Here is a 25095-nt window from a genome sequence, read left to right as displayed (position 1 = left end):
TTTGAAATTTTTATTTTGAAAAAGACCATCCTTTGTCTAAAGTAGCTAATAAATTTGTTCTTTTTCCAGATGTTACCTTTAGCTTTTAATTCAGAAATCTCACAATTCATTCTTAGAATTATCTTCAAAGTTTTTAAAGCATCACACTTCTACATCTACTATAAAGATTTCATTCATAACCTAACCAGTAAGCAGAATATTAAGACAAGACTTAATAAATTTGAACATATTTGTCAAACTGGAGGACATAATTCTCTTATTGCTAATGAGACTGTTTTACCTGTTCCTTGGTAACTAATATAAAAAAAAAACAGAAAAACATGCAATAAAATTAAGGGATTTCATCAAATATATTTTCAAGATAAACATGCAAAGGGTAACCAGAAGAAACAATAAATCTGCAGTGAACAGGTCTCCCTTTCATTACTATCAGAAATTCTGCAAAGAAACGCATTTGACAAAGTAAGAAAAATATCATTTGGAGCTTCCTGTTGCAAAGAAAGAAGGGAGAAAACAGAAGATCTTAACCATTCATTTAATTTTGATTATGAAAAATATATGCTTAAACAACAGAAAGAAAATACACACTAAAAATGAGGTTTGAATGTCAAGAAAAAAAAGATTCTAATATAGTCAAGATTGTGTCAACTGCAACTTACCTCCAAAGAAAGCACAACAAGGTTGCCCTATTTCTGCCTTAAAATCATTAGGCAACTTCTGCTGGCAATATTCTGCTAGTAAGTTGTTCAAATCATTGAGTTCCTTCAGGGCTGAAAGCACAACACACATACGGCATTTAACATTTTTAAAACATGCTGAGTAGCAGACTTTCCTTTAAAGCTGTATAGTGTTTTGATCATAAAAATCCAGGTACATCTCCAGACAATTATAAAGTATACCACATGCCTTTCCCTCTTCCTTATTAAGAACTTGGGCGAGTCGGTCATTATTTAGTTAATAGTTAATATTTTCAGTAAACCCCATACCAACAATTCACTGGGCACAGAGCCACAATGATGGCATCACTGTCAGTATGCTAGAGCACGGGCTTTTGCATGTATACCAGGCAACAGCAGACAAGCCTGCACAGAAAGGAAGTTACATAAGCGCTGTCCCCAAGGAGCATACATGAACCACTATCCTGAAGGAGCATACATGAACCACCACTACATGGGTGGTGCAGACAGTGTCTGCTAAGGAAATTCAGAGAGGTGGGCTCTCCCGAAAGGAGAGGGCATTCCAGAAAAAGAAATGGCTCTGAGGCAAAGGGCCAATTTAAGCAGCCAAAAACACTTGGTAGGAGCAGTTTGGCAGAGAAGAATGGAAAGGTAAGCCACTGAAGAAAAGCACCAGAGATGTGCTTAGAAAGACATAGGCCATGGAGAACTTTAAAAAGCCATCTTAATACTACACAAAGTAAAAAAGGAAAATATCTTTTAAACATGTGGCAAAGGCCCATTCACAGAAATGGAAATTAAACTGCATCAAGTTAGAACTGTCACCTTTCAGATTAGTCGAAATAAGAAAATTTAAGGACACACTGTTGAAAATGGTGTGGGAGAGGGCCCTTTCATACACTGCGGAGGGAAGTGGCCTGTCTGACCTCAAGGGCACCCTCTCCAGAACCCAAGCACACACATCACTGTTACTTGTGCACTTCTCTATGTGTACGTTATACTTAAATGAAGTCAACAATTCAGTTTTTTCAAAAATAAATTTAGGAAACATTCTGTGAAACCTAAATTGGTTTAAAAAGAGACACTACTGAAAACAGAAATCATGGCTTACAACAGAATAAAAGGCAACCAAGTAAAACCAGGGGGCTTCCCTGGTAGTTCAGATGGTAAAGAATCTGCCTGCAATGCAGAAGATCCAGGTTCAATCCCTGGGTTGGGAAGATCCCCTGGAGAAGGAAATGGCAACTCACTCCAGGATTCCTGTACATCTTTCTTGGAAATACAAATACCCACTTGGCCCTTACTGAAGAGGGAACAGTATCATTACCCAATCACAAACTTTTCTTGATTTATTATCTATGACAATGTAACATAAATAGGTAAGAGTCAACTTACCATCATCCCCTTTAAGCACATGGCAATAAAATTCTCCAGGACTATCAATCACACAGACCACAACATCTACTGTTTGATCAACAGCAAGTTCAACCCATGTCCACTCCAGTGGATTGACTTTTGCTTCTATACCCAAGGGAACTGTGAAAATAAATGAACATCTTGTTAAACAAATGGCCAGAGTGGTAGGTCAAAGGCAGGAAGAACCTGCTCTCGAGGAACAGAACTTCCAATGACTTTCTTAGTGACTTTACAGGAAAGTCAGTTAATCTCACAATTAACCGTTACTATCTCACTGAATTTCAAATTCACATTTCTGATCAATTTTCAGCTGCCAGTGACCCAAACACACACACTGGATGAATGGCTGATTTGAAAAGACAAGAGGTACTCAACGTCCATTCTTTTTAAAAATATGAGAACCCATACATTCACAGAGCCATCTGAACTCCAACATGGATGTTCTCTGGTGGACAATTTACTTACCACTGGCTTCTTTCACGTCACTGGGCGTATCTGTCACTAGCCCCTTGTCCTCCACGGCAAAGCCTGCATTGAGGAGTGCTTTGGTGACACTGATGTGGGGTGTCACAGACCGATCTATAAGTTCCACCAGGGAACTGTTTTCCAACTTGTCCACCACGTTCACTGTGATCATTTTGTTCTGTACAATTTTCTTCATCAGACAAACAGCTTCTGGAGTCCAAATTCCTAACGATGGCTTTACTCCTAACAAAGAATTTTTGAAAGAATGTTCAAATACTTCTTATCACAACCATCTAGAAATTTAGCTCCTAATTTCCACAAAGTTAACCGTAAGGAATCTATGACAAACACTGGAACCAGAAAGTCCATTGGAGAAGATTTTCTAGACATGAAAATGAAAGCAAAATTACAAAGTCTGTAAAAAGCTTCTATATTTCTATGTAAACAAACCATCATAAATCCATTGATATGAAATGTCCAAAGAAGCAATCCTAGAAGACAGAAAGTAGATTAGTGGTTGCCTGGGAAGCTAGGATTAACTACAAATGGGCACAGGAGATCTCAGTGGGGAGATGGAAATGTTCCAAAACTGGCTTATGGAAATGATGGTGCAACTCGATAAGTTTACTAAATATCACTGAATTACACACCTAAAACAGTGACTTTTATGGTATATAAATTACAGCTCAATAAAGTTAAGAAAATCATAAACAAAAATATAAAACAATCCAGGAAGAAACCCGGTCACTAACACTGATGGATGAAACAGCTGTAGTATTTACTGAAAGGGCACTTACAGAATCAACAACCCTAACGTTATGCGTAGGCATTTCACAAAACTAAGAGCCAAGTAACTTACGAGAAAACCTCCGATCTCACTTGTAATGAAACAGACTAAAATGTTTTAGTTTATCAAAACTGGCCAAGATGAAATAACACAGAAGTATCTATTTGGCGCAATGATGAGTGAAGGAACTGGCTCCCTCCTACGTTTCTGGCAGGTGTGTAAAGCAGGTCCACCTTTTCCAGAGAACTATCAAAACAGGTACACAGACACGAAAGCAGCAGACCTCCGACACCCCCATTCCACCGAAGGAGGCATTTTTCAATATAACTATATTTTACAACCTATCCCAAGGAAATGATCTTTCTAAAAAATTAATTTTTAAATTGAGGTACACTTGATTTCCAACCAGTCCATTCTAAAGGAGATCAATCCTGGGTGTTCATTGGAAGGACTGATGCTAAAGCTGAAACTCCAACACTTTGGCCACCTCATGAGGCGAGTTGACTCACTGGAAAAGACTCTGATGCTGGGAGGGATTGGGGGTAGGAGGAGAAGGGGACGACAGAGAATGAGATGGCTGGATGGCATCACCGACTCTGTGGACATGAGTTTGAGTGAACTCCGGGAGTTGGTGATGGACAGGGAGGCCTGGCGTGCTGTGATTCATGGGGTCGCGGAGAGTCAGACACGACTGAGCGACTGAACTGAACTGAACACTTGATTTACAGTACTGTATTAGTTTCAGGTGTACAACACAGTACTTCAGTATTGTTATACTCCACTCAAAGTTATTATAAAATATTGGCTATATTCTCTGTCCTGTACTATATATCCATACAGCTTATTTCACTTATACACAGCAGCCTGTATCTCTTCCTAACAAAATGATCTTGGATAGGTTGTGAAATGCACTTAAGAGAACACTACTAGTAGCAAAAACTCGGAAATATCCTTCTAATAAGCAGATACTAGTTAAATTATGGTACTTTGAATCAAAGTTGTAGAAGCCAATCTTTTAAGTTGGAAAGAAGCTCTAGCTCCTGCTAGAGGGACACATTACACGTACAGTAATTTCTAAGCATACGATCATTCATGTTCTTACTGTTTTTACAAGCAGTGAAAGTAAAAGTCGCTCAGTCATGTCCAACTCTTTATCATCCTACAGACTAGCCCACCAGGCTCCTCTGTCCTTGGAATTCTTCAGGCAAGAACAGTGGAGTGGCTTGCCATTTCCTTCTCCAGAGAAATCTTCCTGACCCAGGGATCGAACCCAAGTTTCCCACATTACAGGCAGATTCTTTACCATCTGAGATCCCTGGGTCAAGAAGATCCCCAGAGAGGAAATAGCAGCCCACGTCAGTATTCTTACCCGAAAACTTCCATGAATAGTAGAATTTAAAAGCAGATTTCCCCCAATACACGCAACTGACAGACTGCTGTGGTTATATTAAAATGCAAGCTCTATAAATAAGGAAAGAATAATCAATTTCATAAACACAGGTATATTCAATTTTATTTTATTATAGATAGCAAAGGCTTCCCTGGTGGCTCAGATGATAAAGAATCCACCTGCAATGTGGGAGACCTGGGTTCAGTCCCTGGGTTGGGAAGATCCCTTGGAGGAGGGCATGGCAACCCTCTGCAATATTCTTGCCTAGAGAATCCCCATGGACAGAGGAGCCTGGTGGCCTAGAGTCCATCAGGTCCCAAAGAGTCAGACACAAATGAGCTACTAAGCACAGCACAGATAGCAAAAGAGTCACCTGTATTTCCCAATTGTTTTATTAAGGATTATTTTTGCATTAAGGTTAGTTGTATCTAAACATATTCCTTGATCACTAGTTTAATTTCCATTCCAATGCTCTTACTTTTAGGTTTTAGTATTTTAAGAATATGAGAACCATAAAAATTACATACCTGCCAGCACACACTTTATAGCTTGCATTGGCAATTCCAGCAACTTGGGAGTTATGGGGCAAAGTCTTGTCAAGCTAACGATCTCAAAGTTTCCATAGTCTACATATCCGACCAATACAGATTCCTCAGAAGCATAAGCCAGAACAGAGGCACGGTACCACTGGTCATCTTCTGCAAACAGGAGAGACTCATTGGAAATGTTTTTCTAATGTAGATATAAGTAAAAACCTTCCCTCCTCAATTTAGATGGTCATTTAAAGTAGACTCTCTTTTCATGTAACATCAAGCTTTACTGAACAGTGTATGCTTATTCAACACTGCTTCTTTTGCCTATCAGAAGCTTTCAACTCCTAAAATACCACTTTTATTCAGCCCTTACTGGGCCACTCATGTTGCATGCTGCTGGCGTTATTTACTTCCATGCTTTGTCTCCCTAGTAGATAGTTAACTCCGTTAGGGCTGGGAAGATGTCCTGGTCATGTGAATGAATCCATGAAGTCTTGATCAACTGCAGAACACCTGACAGTATGAGTCAACCAGACTCCATCAACCAAGCCACAGACTTACTGCAGGCCTACTTGTATCTCCCCTTTCGGGAGATACAAGTAGGGCCACTGGACTGCCCTTCAGCAGATGACTGAACCCGGTCATCACAGGGTCATCATCTGAGGAGCTACAAAGGCTGTGCCTCCAGACCCTCTTCCTGGTCCACAGAAGACTGGCCAAGACATGACCCTAGGCGGTTCCGCATTCCCAAATGACACAAACAAGTACCTGTATCAGTCTCCAAAAGAGTTGATAAGATAAAAACCTCCTGCACCACCACACCCTCAAAGCCTGTTCACTGGCTTCCTCCCTCATGCACTTTGATTCTGCTTAATTGGATATATTTTAAAACATAATTGGTACAGGACAAACTTCAAATGCAGCCATCTAATGCAAACTCAAGATTCTGTTTCATTTGTTGGTTCAGTTCAGTTTCGTTGCTCTAGTCATGTCTGACTCTTTGTGATCCTGTGGACTGAAGCATGCCAGGCTTCCCTGTCCATCACCAACTCGTGGAGCTTGCTCAAACTCATCGAGTCGGTGATGCCATCCAACCATCTCATCCTCTGTCGTCCCTTTCTCCTCTTGCCCTCAATCTTTCATTTGTTGGTACCTAACTGTAAGTAGAAAATTTAACACCGCTCCCTTCTCCTTACCGGAGAACTGAGCACAGCAGATGTCACCAATGGTAGGATAGAAATCCAAGCGTGGAGGTACCTGGCTGCAGTACTCGCCAAGAGACCTCTGAAGCTCAGCAAGCTTACCTGGAGACAAAGACCACATCTTAAACCACAGAAATGCAAGTCTACATGTTACCTGCACATCTGCAGGTGGAGTCTCTTGACAGATGGAGTCTCTTGACAGAGTATGTTATTTTGACAGATGGAGTATGTTATATTGACAGCACTGATCAAGATTTACTTACGCCCACTTTGTAGCTGTTGACAAAAGAAGTCTTCTGGAGTCTGAACATGGGCGACCACGCCACAAAACTCATCACCAACATTCAGAGTCAACACTTTGGGGATGAGGTCACTTCTGTCCACGACAATTTTGTTTTCAGCCATCATTTTTCTGACATCTTCAAGATCACCTTATTAGAAAACAGAGAGGTAAGCCATTCTGGTTTCCTTAATCCCATTTCCTGGTTTTTCAGACCTTCTTGTGCTCTTTCACACGTCGAGGCCTCACTACATGCTGGTCCTTTTTCCAAAACATACTCCCATATCTCCCAACAACTTGAGTCTTTCCTGCTCAGTATGATGTCACTGCAAAAGACTTCCCTCCATATCTGGGTCAGATGCCCTTCCCAGGGCCCCCAGTACACACCTGTGCTTCTGCTACCAGTCATTTAACAACTTCTTCCCTCTGGGCCTTCCCATTTTAAGCATCTTGCTTACAATGCAGAAGACCTGGGTTCAATCCCTGGGTCGGTAAGATACTCTGGTGAAGGGAATGGCAACCCACTGTAGTACTCTTGCCTGGAAAATCCCATGGACAGAGGAGTCTGGTAGGCTACAGTCCTTGGGGTTGCAAAGAGTCAGACACGACTGAGCGACTTCACTTCCACTTCCTTCCCTCTGGGCCTGCAATGCCCATAGGTATTCTGCTGGGCGGCTTTTGTTCCTTCCCCTGGACCCCTTGGTAGCATCTGTTACTGCCGATGACTCCTGTTCAGAAGACTGACTCTTCTGTTATTCTGGCAACATTCTCCACGTTCTCTTTCCACCTCTTGCATCACAGCTTCTCCCTTGGTAGTGTAAGCCCAGGTTCATCTCCCTCACTTTACCCTCTCCCTAAGACACCAACATCATTTATGGTTTCAACCGTGACTAGTTTTAGACCAGGAAGTATTGGATTTTCGCCTCCAGATGGCAAAAAACCACTGACAGCTTTTTAGCAAGCCTTTCACACCAATATTTATGTTTTAGGGATTTCATATAGGCAGTACTATAAGAATACAGACAGGAGACAAGAGATAAACTGGAAGGCTGTTGCAATGATCCATGAATGACAAAGACTCCTGAACCAGAAAAATGGTAGGGAAAAAAAATGATTTTTAAAAAAGAAAGGGAAAATAAAGAAATACACAAATGCTATTCAGGAAGAAGAACTAATAAAGATCTCCGTTCCGTTCAGTCGCTCAGTCGTGTCCGACTCTTTGCGACCCCGTGGACTGTAGCCTACCAGGCTCCTCCGTCCGTGGGATTCTCCAGGCAAGAATACTGGAGTGGGTTACCATTTCCTTCTCCAGGGGATCTTCCTGACCCAGGGATCGAACCCGGGTCTCCCACATTGGAGGCAGACACTTTAACCTCTGAGCCACCAGGGAAGCCCAATAAAGATCTAGCAACCAATTATACAGGATAAGAGATGGGAGCTGAGAGATCAAGCAGATTTAAGGACTAAGTTTCTCTGTGACAGGATATGTCCCATCACAGCATCATTAATCTGGCAATCATCTCTGAAAGAATGAGAAACAGAAAATAAAGTGCATCTTCATCTAAAGTAAATGGAAAAAGAGCAAAAAAAAAAAGGAGAAAGCAGACTACAAAAAGCAACACATAAGGCTAGAAAAAGAGAAAATAAAATGTTAACAGCAAAACTTATTGGATTAAATGAAAACTACATAATTAAATAAATGGAAAATTTAAGGAGAAATACCACCCTACCAGAAGAGAATGTTATAGCCTTATTTATTATTGCCAGAATGAGAAGGAAGGAGGAAAAACAAATCAAACTATGGAAATGTTAGCTAAAAATCTCTCAACTCAAAGTGCTGTGATGTTTAGTACTTTGTAATCTCTGGTTAATTATAAAATGGAGAATCAGCTGATAGGAGAGGGAAGGAAAACAAGCAGGGAAAACTGATTAGAAATAAGGAAATAATATACTGCTAAATTCAAAAGTATCCTTTTTCTTCTATAAAGTTTACAGAATGGTTACCATTTCCATTAAATCTGAGTGTGATATGTGCCTTTTTCATTTAGTAGAAAATATATTCTTCAATAACTAAAATCACTATACTGCTCAGTAGTAATCTGTATACTCACTTGAATCTGTACTTTGCTTCTTAGAATTCTGCCCCTTAGGTTTCAAACCGTATCCCATTTCTATGAGCACATGGTCTAAGAATTTTCCTAAAAGTGATTCAGAAAACATTTCCATTGAAATGCACCAAGTATCAGAGGAAGAGAATAAACACAAAACAAATGCATCATAATCATATGATTTAGAGATGATCGGTATTCACACACTGGCCTACTTTTTTCAGTAGTTCAGCTTCTATGTGAAAAACATAGTTTATTAATGCTCAGCTTTAAAAAACTGAAGCCAAAACCCCATCATTACTTGACAAAAAACTTAATAAAAATATTTCACTTAAAAATTATGACTAACATGAAAGATTTAGCTACCATCTCACTGGCATGCTTAGAATAATCACCATTTATAAGAAAAAATCAATTTAAGACACAAGACTACTTCATCTCAGATTTAAAGTGTGGTTGAGAAATATCAACAGTTTCCAAAAGCTCAGGTCATAACATGAAACATACACAGCAAAGAAACAAAACATACAGATTTTATACTTAATTTCACAAAAGGGTGAACTGAATTTTCTACGAAGTAATCAACCAACGATGGGTCTCAAACAGTAGAAGAGTAATAATACCTTGGAAATCAAGAGGCAATTAAAAGCTCATAAAGGGAATATAAGAAGTCAGAACAGGATCTCAAACTGCTTCCATTTCTACAACTCAAATTCTTGTTGTTGTTGTTTAGTTGCTAAGTCATGGTGGACTCTTTGTGACCCTATGGACTACAGCCCACCAGGTTCCTCTGTCCATGGGATTTTCCAGGCAAGAATACTGGAGTGGGTTGCCATTTCCTTCTCTAGGACATCTTCCCTGACCCAGCAGAGAAGGCTGGTGCTACTACCGTCCATGGGGTTGCAGAAGAGTCAGATATGACTTAGCAATTAAACAACAATGCTATCCAAATCCAGTTCCATGAAGTTCTGTGAAAAAGCACTGACGGTGAGGATGGACAAATTCAGAGAGAAATTCCTGAATTTTCCCAGTAAATGAGCAGAAATTAGGGATAAATATTATAGTAGCTGTATAAAAAAGATAATACAGTTTTTCCAATACTGTCTAGATCTAGCTCTTAATATACTCAATTCTATGAACTCAGGCTTTGTCTCTGACAAACTGCCAATTGCAGTAGCAGAGCCAAGGCCGTATTTTCCATAACAATCTAAATGACTCCGGACTAGAGCTTACTTGGTCTCACTTTATGTTTCTATTTCTTTTCTGTGTAACATTAAATGCTCCACTTAAAAAGAAAGAGTCAGAACTTACCTGAACTTGTCATCATAACATCCACAGCAAAGGTAACCCCTTCCTCTTTTAAGATGTCCACTATCTTTAAAGAGCAGTACTGCTCCATTAACAGCAATTTAATAGTTTTGATACAATCATTGCTCCAATTCCCCTCTGCCGGGATAACACTGGCCACAAAGCATCTTATGGCCTGAAAGATTTTATACAAGGTACTAGAGATTAATATTTGAAAATGACTTTTTTCTAATTATGTAAAAAATTTTTTAAGAATGATGTATTTCATGCTGAAGATTCATCAAAAATCTTCAAGTACAAACCTGATAAACAATTTTATGAATAACTATTTGTCCCTCTTGATATTCTATCCACAACATTTTACCTTTTGGGACTTGAAGCTTGAAAAATCCATGAAAAGATAGTAATTATCCCTCAATTACACATAAATTCTAGTCGCTTTCAAATAATGTAATAAATATAGAAATGATTGCTTCTAAACAGCAGACTGATAAAGTGTCCCTAAAAATGCCAAGTTTCTCACCTGTGGCAGTACTTTAAGTAAAGCCTAATAAAGTGGAGCCAAGAAAGTCCTTTAGTATTTCTCTACATAGTAAAAGATATACCAATTGGTACTTTTTCATAATAACCATGGCAAAAGAACATGCAAATACTGTGTCCATCAAAACATTAAAAACAGCTTCTTTGGGACACTAGTAGGAATTTAGAAAGTAAAAGAGACTCACACAAGGAGGAAACAAATCAATTTTCCTGTTTAGTTGGTGAATTCTGTTTACTGGGATTATTTCTTCATTTCCATAATCAATATATAAGACTTGTGCCACCTTCTGTAGCAGATCAACATCTTGAATTATTACTCTGTTCCAGGTCTGAAAGTGAGATATGACAGCATTCTGCTTCAAAACAGCATTTCACAACATTAGGTTTAAAAACTCTCAATCAATCTACAGAACTTGCTAAGGAAAGGTTACTGTTCTGTACTGAGATGCTCCATTAACAAGTTAACTTCCTAAGAATCTGGCTCAGAATTCCCCAAAATTGTCCATTTTAGATGCTTTAGTATGCACAATCCCCAGGCTATTCTAGCCCAGCAGACTTGGCTATACAAATAAACACAAGCTCTAGGACTCTTACCCACCCAGCAATTGAGGAGCCTACTAGAGTTGGAGAGGCCTGGGGCATGAAGGAAGTAAGTGAACAGACCTGAACTCCTGACTGAGGAAGAAAAACGGCAGTGTGACCAGAATCTCACCTCAAGCCATCTAACACATCATTAAGAGCTCTGGTGACAAGCTGATAGAAGCAAAGTAAATTAAAACATCTTATTTAATAATTCATTTCATTTGGGGTTACCTGATCAACAGTGTACTTGGCAACACAAATTTCCCCCTTCACAGGAACATAATCTTCTTCATGTGCCTTATTTGCATAAGTTTCCTTTAAGCTCGCAGAGAGTTGGTTCATGTATTCTAAAACTTCTTTAGAATATAACTGCACATAGAAGTCACCTGGGTGTTTGAATTCGGTAACTGTACCCTTTCAAAGACAAAAAAGTTGTAGTAATTTGCCGAGAAATACAGCAAATGTTAATCCTAGAAAGCTTTGTAACAAGATACAAAAAATGTTATAAGTAGTTTCTACAATTTGTATCAATTTCAACACTATTTTGGAGCTATCTTATAAATTCAAATTAAACACGGGAAACAAGGAAAAAAATCTGTAGTGCTTTGGAGCTCTGTCTGTGGAAATTAAACAGCAAATACCTTTACTTCCATGGTCTTCCTGAGTTGCAGGCTTCTCAAATCAGAAAACATTATTTTATCAGCACAAATAGCTCTTTCTTTAGTAACTCTGAGAGGACAGTCACTCTGGTTTGAAAAAAAAAAACAACCCAACACATAAGTGAGTTACTTTACAAGCACTCTTTTAAATACCATGGCCAGTATTTGCTAGAATCAAGGTCAAAACAGCTCAGGTTTGAATAAAAGCATAGAGAAATAACACATCTTCAAGAGTCATTAAAACAAACTGTCTACAGGCAGAGTACACAGCATTGTGATCACCCAAGAATCAGGCCATGATGGTGATAACAATGTTGAGCTTATTTTTAAAAGGGGAGGGGGGAAGGGGAGGAGGGGAAAAGGGGAGGAGACAGTATTTTAAGTTTTCCTTTGCTAATATTTTTATAGGGATGTGTTTTCTTTTTGAAAGTAGAAGCCAGGACCAGCTAGAAAAGACTAAAATTTATCTATAAAACATGAGTTGGATTAGTGATACTTTCCAGATTACAAATGATTTACTTCATATAGTTACCTAAATGGAAGAAAGGTATCAACAGGGAAAAAATGTTCCTTTATATAACAGGGCCCTATCAGAATCCAGTACACAAAACTAGAGAGCCGTGCACACAGGGACAAAAAAAGAAAGGACTCTCAGTCATCCACCTACAGCCAGACATAGCATCTTAAGTCCTTTTTAGAAAAAACAAAAACAAAAACAGCTGGTCATAAACAATTCTTGTAGACCCCTGAAGATCACTAGGGTATACAGATTTATTTAACAGAAAAAAAAAAAAAAACAGAACACTGCTGAAATGGAGAAATAAGTCATAAATTTTTTATTTAGCTTCAGTCCTCTTATTTTGAAATAATGGGCATCATTAAAATTTTGCTCTTAGGGCAAAGAAAGAGTATAAATATATCATACCTCATCTTTCACTTCCATGTTCTTTGTTTCAAAAGGTGATTTATAATCTTCAAGTTTGTGGAAACTGAAATAAAGCAACCAATTATAAAATATATGGTGAAGTAAAAAAATAAATAAAAATAAAACATATGGTGCAGAACCAATTAATGGTAGCATAATTGTGGTAGGGGCCACAGCTATGTTAAATTCTCCACAAAACCCAGAAGAGCAAGACGGCTTCTTCCAGAGAGAATCACAGCAGTAACAAGGTAGTACAACCCGCGCTGGCTATGCAATGGTCTGCTCTGTGCACAGGTGTGCTTCTGCCAAAAGCCGCCTAATGAAAGGGAGACAGTCCCATTCTCCAAGCCTCAGTGTTCCTAACTGCAAAATGGAAATAATCCCTACATTACCTAAAACAGAGTTCTGAGGATCAAAAATCATACAGCTGTTCACTTCGGATTTGTACATTTTATGTTAAACTTCAGTAAAAAGGAGCAACATTTACATACTTATGCCTGTTTACTTGATCCTATACTACCAAAAAAAAAACCCATATTCTAAAATATCCTCTAATGACATTTTTAAAACTCACACTTACTTTTGCTGGACAGGTTTGCACACAATTTTGTGGGCTGCCCAGTCCCTTCTCTGGCATATGTTGGAGCAGTAGTACGTCTGCTTGCACTGTGAGCACCTCAGCGACCCTATAGAAGACAGCCCGTGACACCGCCAGTGTGTTATTACAAATATCTGTCACCAAGAGCAAGACAGATTCAAAGACCAGACATATCAAATGCCACTCTATTAATCACATCAAGGAGACTAGGTGAAGGGGATCATGTGTTTATGATTCTGGGTTAAGGCTGAACTTTTAAAGCTCTCTTGAACTGCAGAAAAAGGGGAGTGCCGAGATGAAAACCAGGAGGGGGACAGACTGGAAACACCACTGACTTTCCTAAAGTAGAACCCAGAACATGTACTGGAAAAGGAACAATCAAAGGGGACAGAAAATCTGGGGTGGTGGAATCAGACAGTGCACAAACAGTCTGATGAGGTCCACCTTGTGCTGTTAAGAAGGCACAGAACAAAAACCAATGGACAACCACACCTAGAAAAACCCAGGAAGTTTCTGAAATGAAGTTGAAAGAAAAAATGCTACCGGTATCCAGACAGAGGAAAACACGTTATCTAAAAAACAAAACAAAAAACACAAGAAACAAACCCACAAAATTAGGCTGACCTCGAATGCTTCCACTCTAAAAGAAATAGGAAAAAAGGGCTAATATCCAAACAGACTGTAAGCACAGGAAAACTGCTTGAGATCACTGATCATGAGGGGAAACGAAAATTAAAACCACAGAGAGATACTGCCATACATACCCACGAGAAGAGCTAAAATTAAAAGGACTGGAAACTCCAAATGTTGACAAAAGATGTGGTGCAATCAGAACTCAACAACAGAGGGAATGCAAAATGGGACAACTCTTTGGAAAATGGCTTGACTTTTTCTTATAAAGTGAAGCATATATTTACCTTTGACTCAGCAATCCCACTCCCTAGGTCTGTACCCAAAAGAAGTGAGACCCTATGTCCACACAAAGATTTATGCAAAAATGCGGAAAGCTCTATTCATAATAGCCAAAAGCTGGACACAAGCAAAATGTTCAACAGAACAGATACACAAACTGCGGTATCACCCAGTGAAAAGCTACTCAGCAAAAAACAAAAAAATCAATTGTACATGCAACAACATGGATTAAACGCAGGAATATTTTTTAAACAGAAAAAGCTTCACACACACAGAGTCCATACTGTATGACTCCATTTACGAGAAATTCTGTAACTGGAAAAATTAAATTATGGTCAAAACACCACAGTGGTTGCCTCAGGTGGGGCGGATGTATGACTGAGAAGGGACAGGAGAGAACTTTCTGAGGAGATGGAAATCTTCATTTTGACAGGGCTATGAGTTCGTGCACTTCAGAGATATTATATTTTATTGAATATATCAAAAAAGGTATAAAAATAATCAAGCAAAGCAGCAGTAAGGGTGGGAAGATATGGATGAACAAGAATGGTAGGATGTTGGCAGCTGCTGAAACGGGCATGTGATGTATATATGCATATACACTCACCTGTTTATGTTTTATATAAAAGTATTTTCCAAATGTGAAAAGGAATAATTCAAAAGGCAATCCTGGAGTGAGCAGCCTTTCCCTTCTCCAAGGGGTCTTTCCAATCCAGGGATCAAACCCAGGTCTCCCGCATTGCAGGCGGATTCTTTACCAGCTGAGCCACAAGGGAAGCCTAAGAATACTGGAATAGGTAGCCTATCCCTTTCTCCAGGGGATCTTCCTGACCCAGAGAATCAAACCAGGGACTCCTGCATTGCAGGTGGATTCTTTACCAACTGAGCTATCAGGGAAGCCCAATTCAACAGGCATCTGAGAACAGTATGTTTACCGAACAGGCCGCAGCGATGGCAAGTTGTCGATCGAAGAGGAGGTCCTAAGGAGCTGAAGAGTGCTGGATTATTTACAGACAAGGAACTCTCAACCAACTTGTGTACCTTCTTTGACTTTGCAGTAGGCACATGATTGCTAGGCTTCTATGAAGAAAAGAGAAGAGCAGTATTAAAACTTGGTAAGAATATTCTGTTTCTTTTATTTGTTAAATATAGATTTGGGATTTCGCTTCTGAAAAGATTAAGTAGATGTACTTTTCCTTACTCCTACCATTAATTGTAACTGAACACCTTGGACATACATGAAAAAACACACAGCAACTCTGCAGGAAGGTAGAAGACAGACGAGGTACTCTGGGGCCCAAAGAAAGACACAAATGGGGTACTGGAGAAGCCAGAAACACCCAAAGGCACAGATGATAAAAGCCCCGGCAAAAAGCCTGCTCGCTCACTCTCTGGCCAAAAGACCAAGAAAGGGGCAGCCCAGCAAGACAGAAAACCTTAATCAGTAACTGCTCCAGACAATCACTGCAGAAAAAAACTGTGGTCCTCCTCCCACCAGCAAAGGTAGACTGGGGAGCCTACACTTCCACCCTTGCCAGGGCACAGGGAGGTATCCCTCTCTCCCATCCGGGGAGATGGGAGAAGGCCAACAGAGCAGGGAGCCAGTACTTCATCCCTGTGGGGTCTCCCTGTAGAGGCCATGTGGAGGGCGGCCTGGAACCTTCTCCTGGCAGTAATGAGTGTCCCTCTTACCCCCATCACCACTACCACTGGGGTGGTTAAGAGGAAGCCTGGTGGACAGTCAGGATTTTCCACCACCATTCAATAGGAATGAGTGGAGTCTCTCCAGATCCTCCCATCTCCAGTCCTCTCTCCACCCCACAGAAGTAGAGAGGACATGGTGGGGGGCACAGGGAGGGTGGGAAGGACAGTAGGGAGCTGAACGCCCATCCTTGTCCAGCTGAGCACATTCTGGGCCATAAATCACACAGACAATGGTGTTCTCTGACTACAGTGGACTTGCGTTAGAAATCAGGAACAGAATGAGAACAGATAAGCTCCACACATTTGGAAACCAGACAATACACCTCTAAATAATGCATGCATCGCTAAGACAGAAATTTATACCACTGAAGTCACACATTAGAAACGAGGAAAGTCATACTAATACTGTAAGCTCTCATCTCAAGAACCTAAACAATAAGAATAAAACATGCCCACAGCAAGCAGAAGGAAGGAAACGATAAAGATAAAAGTCGAAATCAATGAAATTAAAAATAAAACTGGGAGAAAAAAATCAATCAAACAAGACCTGGTTCATTGGAAAGATTAACAAAATTGATAAATCTCTAGCAAGACTAACAATGGAGAAAACAAAGGCAGAAATGATCAATATCAGGAATGAAATAGGTATATATTACTACAGACCATGAAGATACAAAGATGATAACGGAATACTTCAAACAACTCTACATAAATTTCACAATGTGGTAAAATGGACCAATTCCTGAAAAATCACAAATTATCATAATATAAAATAGATAATTGGAATAACCCTATAAATGTTAAGGAAAATGAATAATTTTAAAACTCCCCAAAAAGAAATCTTCAAGCCCAAATGGCTTATACTATTGGAGAATACTACCAAATGTATTTTACACTGGTATTTTACATAAAGAATTTACACTGATTCTATACAATCTCTATCCCAAAAAACTAGTATTATCTTGACACTCAAACTATACAAAGACAATAAAAAAGAGAAAATTACAGACAAAACTCATGAAAATGGATACAAAAATCGTTATTCAAAGCAACACTAGATATAATTCAGTAATATATAAAAAACAATTATACATCATGACCAAGTGGTGTTTATTCCAGAGATACAAGACTAGTTAAATTAAAAAATCAATGTAATCTATCAAATTAACAAGCTAAAGGGGAAAAGAATCACAACAGTATCAATGAACGAAGAAAAAACATTTAAAAATTCAATACCTATTCATGATAAAAAAGAAAGCTCTCAGCAAAGTAGGAAGAGAGAAAACTTCATCAACTTGATAAAGATTATCTACAAAAATCCTATAGATAACATTCTCAACAGTGCAAAGACAATGCTTTCCCTGTAAGCTTGGAACCAAAGATATCTACTCTCATCACTATTAACACAGTGCTAGAGTTTTAGCTCACACAATAAGGCAAGAAAAGGAAGTTAAAAGCATATATTTTACAAAGGAAGAAATAAAACTGTCTTTTATTTGCAGATGATATAATTATCTATGTAGGAAATCCCAAGCAATCTACAAAATAATTCCTAGAATAAGTGACTCCTGGAGGGTCACAGGATACAAGATAAACATGCAAAATCAACCGTATTTTTTACATATTAGCAATGAAAATGAAGACACATGGAAATAAAATGTATAACAGCATTTACTCAAAAAAAAAAAAAAACCACTTAGGTGTAAATCTAACAAAACATGCACTGCTTATAAACTGAAAACCACAGTGAAAGAAATCAAAGAACATTTAAATGAATTGGAAGGCAGATTGTGTTAATTAGAAGATTCAACCCAGCAAGCTCAGTTCAGTTCAGTTGCTCAGTCGTGTCCAACTCTTTGTGACCCCATGGACTGTAGCACGCCAGGCATCCCTGTCCATCACCAACTCCCGGAGTTTACTCAAACTCATGTCCATTGACTTGGTGATGCCATCCAACCATCTCATCCCCCGTCTCCTCCCTCTTTCAATCTTTCCTTGCATCAGGGTCTTTTCAAATGAGTCAGTTCTTCAGATCAGGTGGCCAAAGGATTGGAGTTTCAGCTTCACCATCAGTCCTTCCAATGAATATTCAAGACTGATATCCTTTAGGACAGACTGATTGGATCTCCTTGCTGTCCAAGGGACTCTGAAGAGTCTTTTCCAACACCACAGTTCAAAAGCATCAATTCTTCGGTGCTCAGTTTTCTTTATAGTCCAACTGTCACATCCATACATGTGGATGTGGAAAAACCATAGCTTTGACTAGATGGACCTTTGTTGGCAAAGTAATGTCTCTACTTTTAAATATGCTGTCTAGATTGCAGGCAGATTCTTTATGAGCTGAGCCACAAGGGAAGCCCCAACCCAGCAAAAGTGGCAATAATTCTCAAATTGATATACAGGCTTAATGCAATTCTATCAAAATTCCAGCAAGATTTTTTCTAGTTACAAACAAGAGTACTCCAAAATGTAGACTGGAAAGAAAAAAGACTGAATAAAACTATTTTGAAAGATGAAAGAGAAAATGGGAGGAATCACTGCACCCAACTTCATGACTATCTATCACAGCTCTAGTACTGTGTGGTACTGAAGCAGGGATAAGACCCAGAGATCAGCAGAAAAGAACAGCGAATCCAGAACAGACCCACACAAATTAGTCTAGCTAACTTGTGACAAAAGGGCAAAAGCAATTCAGCGGAGGAAAGACAACATTTTCAACAAATGGTGCTGGAGCAACTGGACATCCCCAGCCAAAAAAATTTACCCTCAACCTAAGTCTCATGAGTTGGAATTAACTCAAAATGGACCACACATTAAAATACAAAACTATAAACTTTTTTGGGCAAAAAAAAAATCCCAAAGTTTCTGGAGCTAAACCAGCAAAGAGTTCTTAGACATGACACCAAAATACTCCATAAAATGAAAAACTGACCAGGATTTAGTTAAAAACTTTTGCTCTGCTAAATACCTTGTTAAGAGAATGAAAAGACAAGTTAGGAACTGGGAGAAAAGATTTGGAAATCATGTATTTGACAAAGGACTAGAATCTGGAATACATAAAGAACTTTCAAAACTCAGTAGGAAAAAATAACTAAATAAACAATTCAATTTAGAAAATGGACAAAAGACATGAAGAACATTTCACCAAAAAAGACACATGGATGGCAAATAAGCACATGAAAAGATGTTTATCCTTAGCTATCAGGGAAACAAATTAAGATCACAATGAGCCATCAGTAGATAAATGTGAAAACTGGGAAACTAAAAATACTAACACTAGCAAACACTGGAGAGGATGCTGGATGGAGAGATTCTGGGTCACTTATATATTCTCGATGGGAATGTAAAATGGTAGAGCCACTCTGCAGAACACCTTGGCAGCTTCTTAAAAACCTAAATATGCAACTACTATATGACCCAGAAACTGCACTCCTGGGCACTTATTCTAAAGCAAAAACAAAAAACTCATGTTCACATAAAACTCTACACAGGAACGTTTATAGTAGTAGCAGCTATAATTGGCAGAAACTGGGAACAGCCCAGATGTATTTCAATGGGCCACAGAATTAGATAGGCCTCAGCAATAAAAAGCAACACACTACTGATACCAACAGTTGCAGAATGACACTGAGTGAAAAAAACTCAATCCCAAAAGGTACAAAGTGTACAGTACTGTTTGTATAGCACCCCATCCTTGAAATGACATTTTGGAAATATGGATTAGATTAATAGCTGCCAGGGGTTAAGAAGGGGGTATAGGGGCTGGAATCAAGATTGCTGGGAAAAATATCAATAACCTCAGATATGCAGATGACACTACCCTTATGGCAGAAAGTGAAGAGGAAATAAAAAGCCTCTTGATGAAAGTGAAAGAGGAGAGTGAAAAGGTTGGCTTGAAGCTCAACATTCAGAAAACAAAGATCATGGCATCTGGTCCCATCACTTCATGGGAAATAGATGGAAAAACAGTGCAAACAATGTCAGACTTTATTTTTTTGGGCTCCAAAATCACTGCAGATGCTGACTGCAGCCATGAAATTAAAAGACGCTTACTCCTTGGAAGGAAAGTTATGACCAACCTTGATAGTATATTAAAAAGCAGAGACATTACTTTGCCAACAAAGGTCCGTCTAGTCAAGGCTATGGTTTTTCCCATGGTCATGTATGGATGTGAGAGTTGGACTGTGAAGAAAGCTGATCGCCGAAGAATCGATGCTTTTGAACTGTGGTGCTGGAGAAGACTCTTGAGAGTCCCTGGGACTGCAAGGAGATCCAACCAGCCCATTCTAAAGGAGATCAATCCTGGGTGTTCATTGGAAGGACTGATGCTAAAGCTGAAACTGCAATACTTTGGCCACCTCATGTGACGAGTTGCCTCACTGGAAAAGTCTCTGATGCTAGGAAAGGTTGGGGGCGGGAAAAGAAGGGGACGACAGAAAATGAGATGGCTGGATGGCATCACCGACTCTGTGGACATGAGTGTGAGTGAACTCCGGGAGTTGGTGATGGACAGGGATGCCTGGCGTGCTGTGATTCATGGGGTCGCGGAGAGTCGGACACGACTGAGCGACTGAACTGAAGTGAACTGATAGGGGGCAGGAGGGAAGTGGATGTGACCTCAAAAAGGTGCAGAAGGGATCCTTGGAGCAATGGAAACATTCTGTATCTTGACTGCATTGTTTCATTATCCTGGTTGTAATATTATACTGCAGCTCTGTAGTGTGTGACCACAGGGAGCACTGGGTAAAGGCTACAAAGGATCTCTATTATTTCTTACAACTGCACGTCAATCTGTAATTACCTAAATAGAAAAAGGTTATTTTTTTAAAAGATACCAGGCTAAAGATAAAACAGTGTGACCCTGAATATGACCTGCAAATTGAGTAATTCTTTACTAACATAATACAAAAGCATGTTTAGAATCTTTTATCCAGAAACACAAAAGAGAAGAAAATCCACATTTACTTACACTATTAACTTCTTTGAGTGGTGAATTATTTCCACCATTTAATGGTGACACAGAGTTACCTGGGGATATAAAACATAATGCCGAATAAAAGTCAAATATTACTTTATTCCTGATAACTTACAATACCATAATTAAGTAATATTCAAATAGAGCTATACCATAATAGCCTTAAAGCCACACTATAAATAAGCAACATCCTACTCTTCCTAATGTAAAATACGGATTCGCCTGAAATTTCCTCTGCTAGTACACCCTGCCCACTGTGAACTTTTCTCCATTCACAAAGGAAACAGTTACCAGCCTTTCTGAACTGCAGACTCATTTACCCTCATAAATTACTGAGGACCTCAAAGAGCTTTTGTCTACATGGTTTTTTATCTATCAATATTTAGCATTATTAGAAATTAAAACTGGGAATTCCCTGGCAGCCCAGGGGTTAGGACTCCATGTTCTCACTGCTCAGGGCCTGAGTTCAATCCCTGGTAAGTCCTACAAGCCACATGGCACGGCCAAAAAAACAGAAATTAAAACTAAGAAGTAGAAATTAACACTAAACATTCAAAATATTTATTAAAAATGACAAATGTATTACATGTTACCATGATTTTTTTTAAAAACTGCATTTTCCAAAGCAAAAAAAAACACAATTGTTTGAAGAGTAGCATTATTTTACATTTTTTCACATCTGTTTAATGTGTGGCTTCACCAAAGATAGCTGGATTCTCATATCTGCTTTTGAATCCAATCTGTTGTTATATGTTGCTTTAATGGACGTCTCTGAAGAAAATCTGGCCTCACACACATATACGGTTACAAACAGGAATAGTATTTCATGGCCTTCTCAGATAACTGTGGATATTTTCCTTTAATTCACACCAAAACTCAAGTGGTAGTTTAAGGGTTAGTTGCAATATGGAATCTAAAGCTATATCAATAAACTTTCCATCTGTTACATTAGAATCCATTGATTTATCTTGCACTTTAAATGGATTTTTATCCATGCATGACTACAAAACACTACACATTGGTTTTTTGGAAAAGACTAAGAAACTCTTGAGTTATGCAGATCTTACAAATGTTGACATATTTCATCAGACAATATAAAAAAATCTTAAGAATATCACTGTGCACCTCAGCAGAAAAATCTTCTAAGTACTGGGAAGCTCTCTAGCTCACAGTGGCAGATACACATTTCCTTAAATTGTATTTTATCATTAGCAACAAAATACTGTCAGCTGTTTCCTTTGAAGTGACATGCCCACTTTGCCCATTTTTGAGAAAATGACTGCCAGATATCTAAGTCTGAATGACCACAGTTTGTCATTCTTTTCAAGCAAAAATGAAAAATTCCAAAAAAAATTCCAAAAAATTTCCATTCAGCTACAATTCAAACAATTGCACACACGCTTTTCATACTTCAGTCAGCAGCAAAAGTTAGGGGTAATTCTCATTTTGTTACACAGAATACTAAAAATACCTGTACACAAGGGTCAAGACTTATTAATAAATTTGTACTGCCTTATCAAGGGCATTCTTACATAAAATTGACATTTCTGGCTTGCGTTTGTCTTAAATGCAAGTGCATGACAATGAAAAACAATGACCCCTCACCCAGGCTGGTACCCTTGCTAAAGATGAGCTAATGAGGTGTTAGAGGCTACCCACCTCTGCTTCTGCACCACCTGCATAAAGTCAGCACGGTGAAGAAGAGCAAATAATGTTTTAATATTATTAGGAAAATACTTGTGATCCCAGAGGCCCATGGGCTTCCCTGGTGCCTCTGATGGTAAAGAATCCGCCTGCAATGCAGGAGGCTTGGTTTCAATCCCTGGGTCAGGAAGATCCCCAGAAGGGAACAGCCACCTGCTCCAGTATTCTTGACTGGAGAATTCCACGGACAGAGGAGCCTGGAGGGCTACAGTTCATGGGATTGCCAAGAGTGGGACACAACTGAGCAACTAACACTTTCACTTTTTCAGAGGCCCAAGGGCCAAAATTTTGAGAACTACATCACCATATTATAAGGTCATAGCTTACATACATTCACAGAGGCTAAATTCCACCAGGTCCCAGCCTCCTTAAAAAGCAGATTTTTAGAATTAAGACTAAAGTAATGATTTTTTAAAAAATCAAATGAAACAAACTATTGTCTTAGATACATCTTTGTGAACTATTACATGCACAAAATTTGCACAGTATTTCTAGCCTAAGGCCAATCTTTATAACATTCATAAAAGGCCAGTGTTTTGTTTCTACATTTCTAGTGTATCTCTGGATTGGGTGGAGGGTTGGGGAGAGAAGTTCATTTGTAGACATTTTCTCACGAATCCTTCTGTGATTAATGCAACCGAAGTAGTACTTGGCATCTGGCTTTCCTTTCTAAATTAATATTTACATGCAAATACTGTAAGTTAGTCATTTGGTTGTTCTGTTAATCGGCCCCTGGTGTGTAGCTACAGATACTTTCAGTAAGTCTAAGAAACCATCAGAATCAAGTGACTATTAAATATTAAACCTGCAGTTTGTACTCACCTGTTGGCAATGTCTTCCTGTCTTCCTTGGATCCAGCCATTTCTCCAATGACACCGTTAGGGTGTGAAGATAGTGAACTGTCTTCCTGACTAGCCAAAAACTGTTTGGTTTGCTCACAAAGCAAAAAATTGTTCTTTTTATTTCCATTCTCTGGGCTTTTCAACCTGAAATTAGGATGGTTAGGATGTCCTCCAGGACTTCTTAAAGACTCGTGTGATGGAAGCTTGCTTTCATTTTTCTCAAAATTAAATGGCTCTGTCATTTTACAGGTAGATGCGGCCAAAATATTTCTTGACATCATATTAAGCGGCAGTTTAACATTCACAGAAGTCTAAGGGAAAAAATGTATTTAAAAGGCAACTTTTAATTTCAAAAGTAGAAGCACTGCAGGCCCAAGTGGTTTCTTTCTTATGCAACAGCTCCTTCTCATAAATGACTCCAAAGCAGATGTAACTATATCAGGAGGGAAAGGGGCAGGGCACAACTTTTGAAAGAATGACATAGCCCAAGGACACAACACTGACGGATTAGAATCAAAAGGGACCAAGCTGGTGGACAAGACTAGACCCTGATCCTCAATCAGCAAGTGAAATGACACCCAGAAGTGCCATGACAGTTCCACTGCTACTGCTGCTGCTAAGTCGCTCAGTCGTGTCCGACTCTGTGTGACCCCATAGACGGAAGCCCACCAGGCTCCCCCGTCCCTGGGATTCTCCAGGCAAGAACACTGGAGTGGGTTGCCATTTCCTTCTCCAATGTGTGAAAGTGAAAAGTGAAAGTGAAGTCGCTCAGTCGTGTCTGACCCCTAGCGACCCCACGGACTGCAGCCCACCAGGCTCCCCCGTCCCTGGGATTTTCCAGGCAAGAACACTGGAGTGGGTTGCCATTTCCTTCTCCGATGTGTGAAAGTGAAAAGTGAAAGTGAAGTCGCTCAGTCGTGTCTGACCCCTAGCGACCCCACGGACTGCAGCCCACCAGGCTCCCCCGTCCCTGGGATTTTCCAGGCAAGAACACTGGAGTGGCGTGCCATTGCCTTCTCCGATGACAGTTCCAAGGCACTGTTAAAAGACCAAGGAGTGGGTGGTGGCCCAATCCTGGAAATCTTTGCCCCTTCCCAAAAATAGATGGAATAATCCTCCCTCTCATTAGCATATGAAATTACCCAGCCTATAAACACTATCCACGCCAATTTTCAGCCGCTCGTCCTCTGCAATGGACCATACTCTGTGGAGTGTGCTTCTCTCTGTATCCAAATAAATCCACTTCTTACCTATCACTTTATCTATCTCTCACTGAATTCTTTCTGCGATGAGACATTAAGAACCCGAGCTTCATTAGGTCTTGAAACCAGGTACTGTGGGTTTTGGCTGGGTTTGAGTCCCAGCCATGTGGGTTCAAGTCCCAGGCCAGGTTTTGACTGGGTTTGAGTCCCAGCCACATGGGTTCAAGTCCCAGTCGGAGGTAAACGGTTTCAATACCAAAGCCTGTTCTACAGGCACAAGAAAAGA

The 25095-nt window shown here is 39.5% G+C and overlaps 1 protein-coding gene across 2 annotated transcripts in view; it reads right to left on the bottom strand.

The window, feature by feature from the left end:
* The window catches only part of TDRD1 (tudor domain containing 1), a 45499-nt gene extending 21593 nt beyond the window's left edge, over positions 1–23906 (bottom strand). For both annotated transcript variants that reach the window (XM_088842533.1, XM_088842534.1), the window contains exons 1-16: positions 23588–23906; positions 21056–21114; positions 15318–15462; positions 13453–13558; positions 12873–12936; positions 11930–12034; positions 11520–11702; positions 10892–11035; positions 10170–10341; positions 8862–8948; positions 6734–6901; positions 6465–6572; positions 5263–5433; positions 2559–2801; positions 2073–2213; positions 660–770 (exon numbers count right to left, since the gene is read on the bottom strand). In XM_088842533.1, the coding sequence (XP_088698659.1) occupies positions 660–770; positions 2073–2213; positions 2559–2801; positions 5263–5433; positions 6465–6572; positions 6734–6901; positions 8862–8948; positions 10170–10341; positions 10892–11035; positions 11520–11702; positions 11930–12034; positions 12873–12936; positions 13453–13558; positions 15318–15462; positions 21056–21114; positions 23588–23888 (2308 nt within the window). In that variant the 5' untranslated portion in view covers positions 23889–23906. The remainder of the gene's footprint in view (positions 1–659; positions 771–2072; positions 2214–2558; positions 2802–5262; positions 5434–6464; positions 6573–6733; positions 6902–8861; positions 8949–10169; positions 10342–10891; positions 11036–11519; positions 11703–11929; positions 12035–12872; positions 12937–13452; positions 13559–15317; positions 15463–21055; positions 21115–23587) is intronic.
* Between the last annotated feature and the right edge of the window lie 1189 nt (positions 23907–25095).

The sequence above is a fragment of the Moschus berezovskii genome, chromosome 12 (genome assembly GCF_049115385.1).
Source record: "Moschus berezovskii isolate FMDL1 chromosome 12, NW_MosBer_1.0, whole genome shotgun sequence".
Lineage (NCBI taxonomy): Eukaryota > Metazoa > Chordata > Mammalia > Artiodactyla > Moschidae > Moschus > Moschus berezovskii.
The sequence above is the reverse complement of the archived record's forward strand: the minus strand, read 5'-3'. Positions and strand labels throughout refer to the sequence as shown.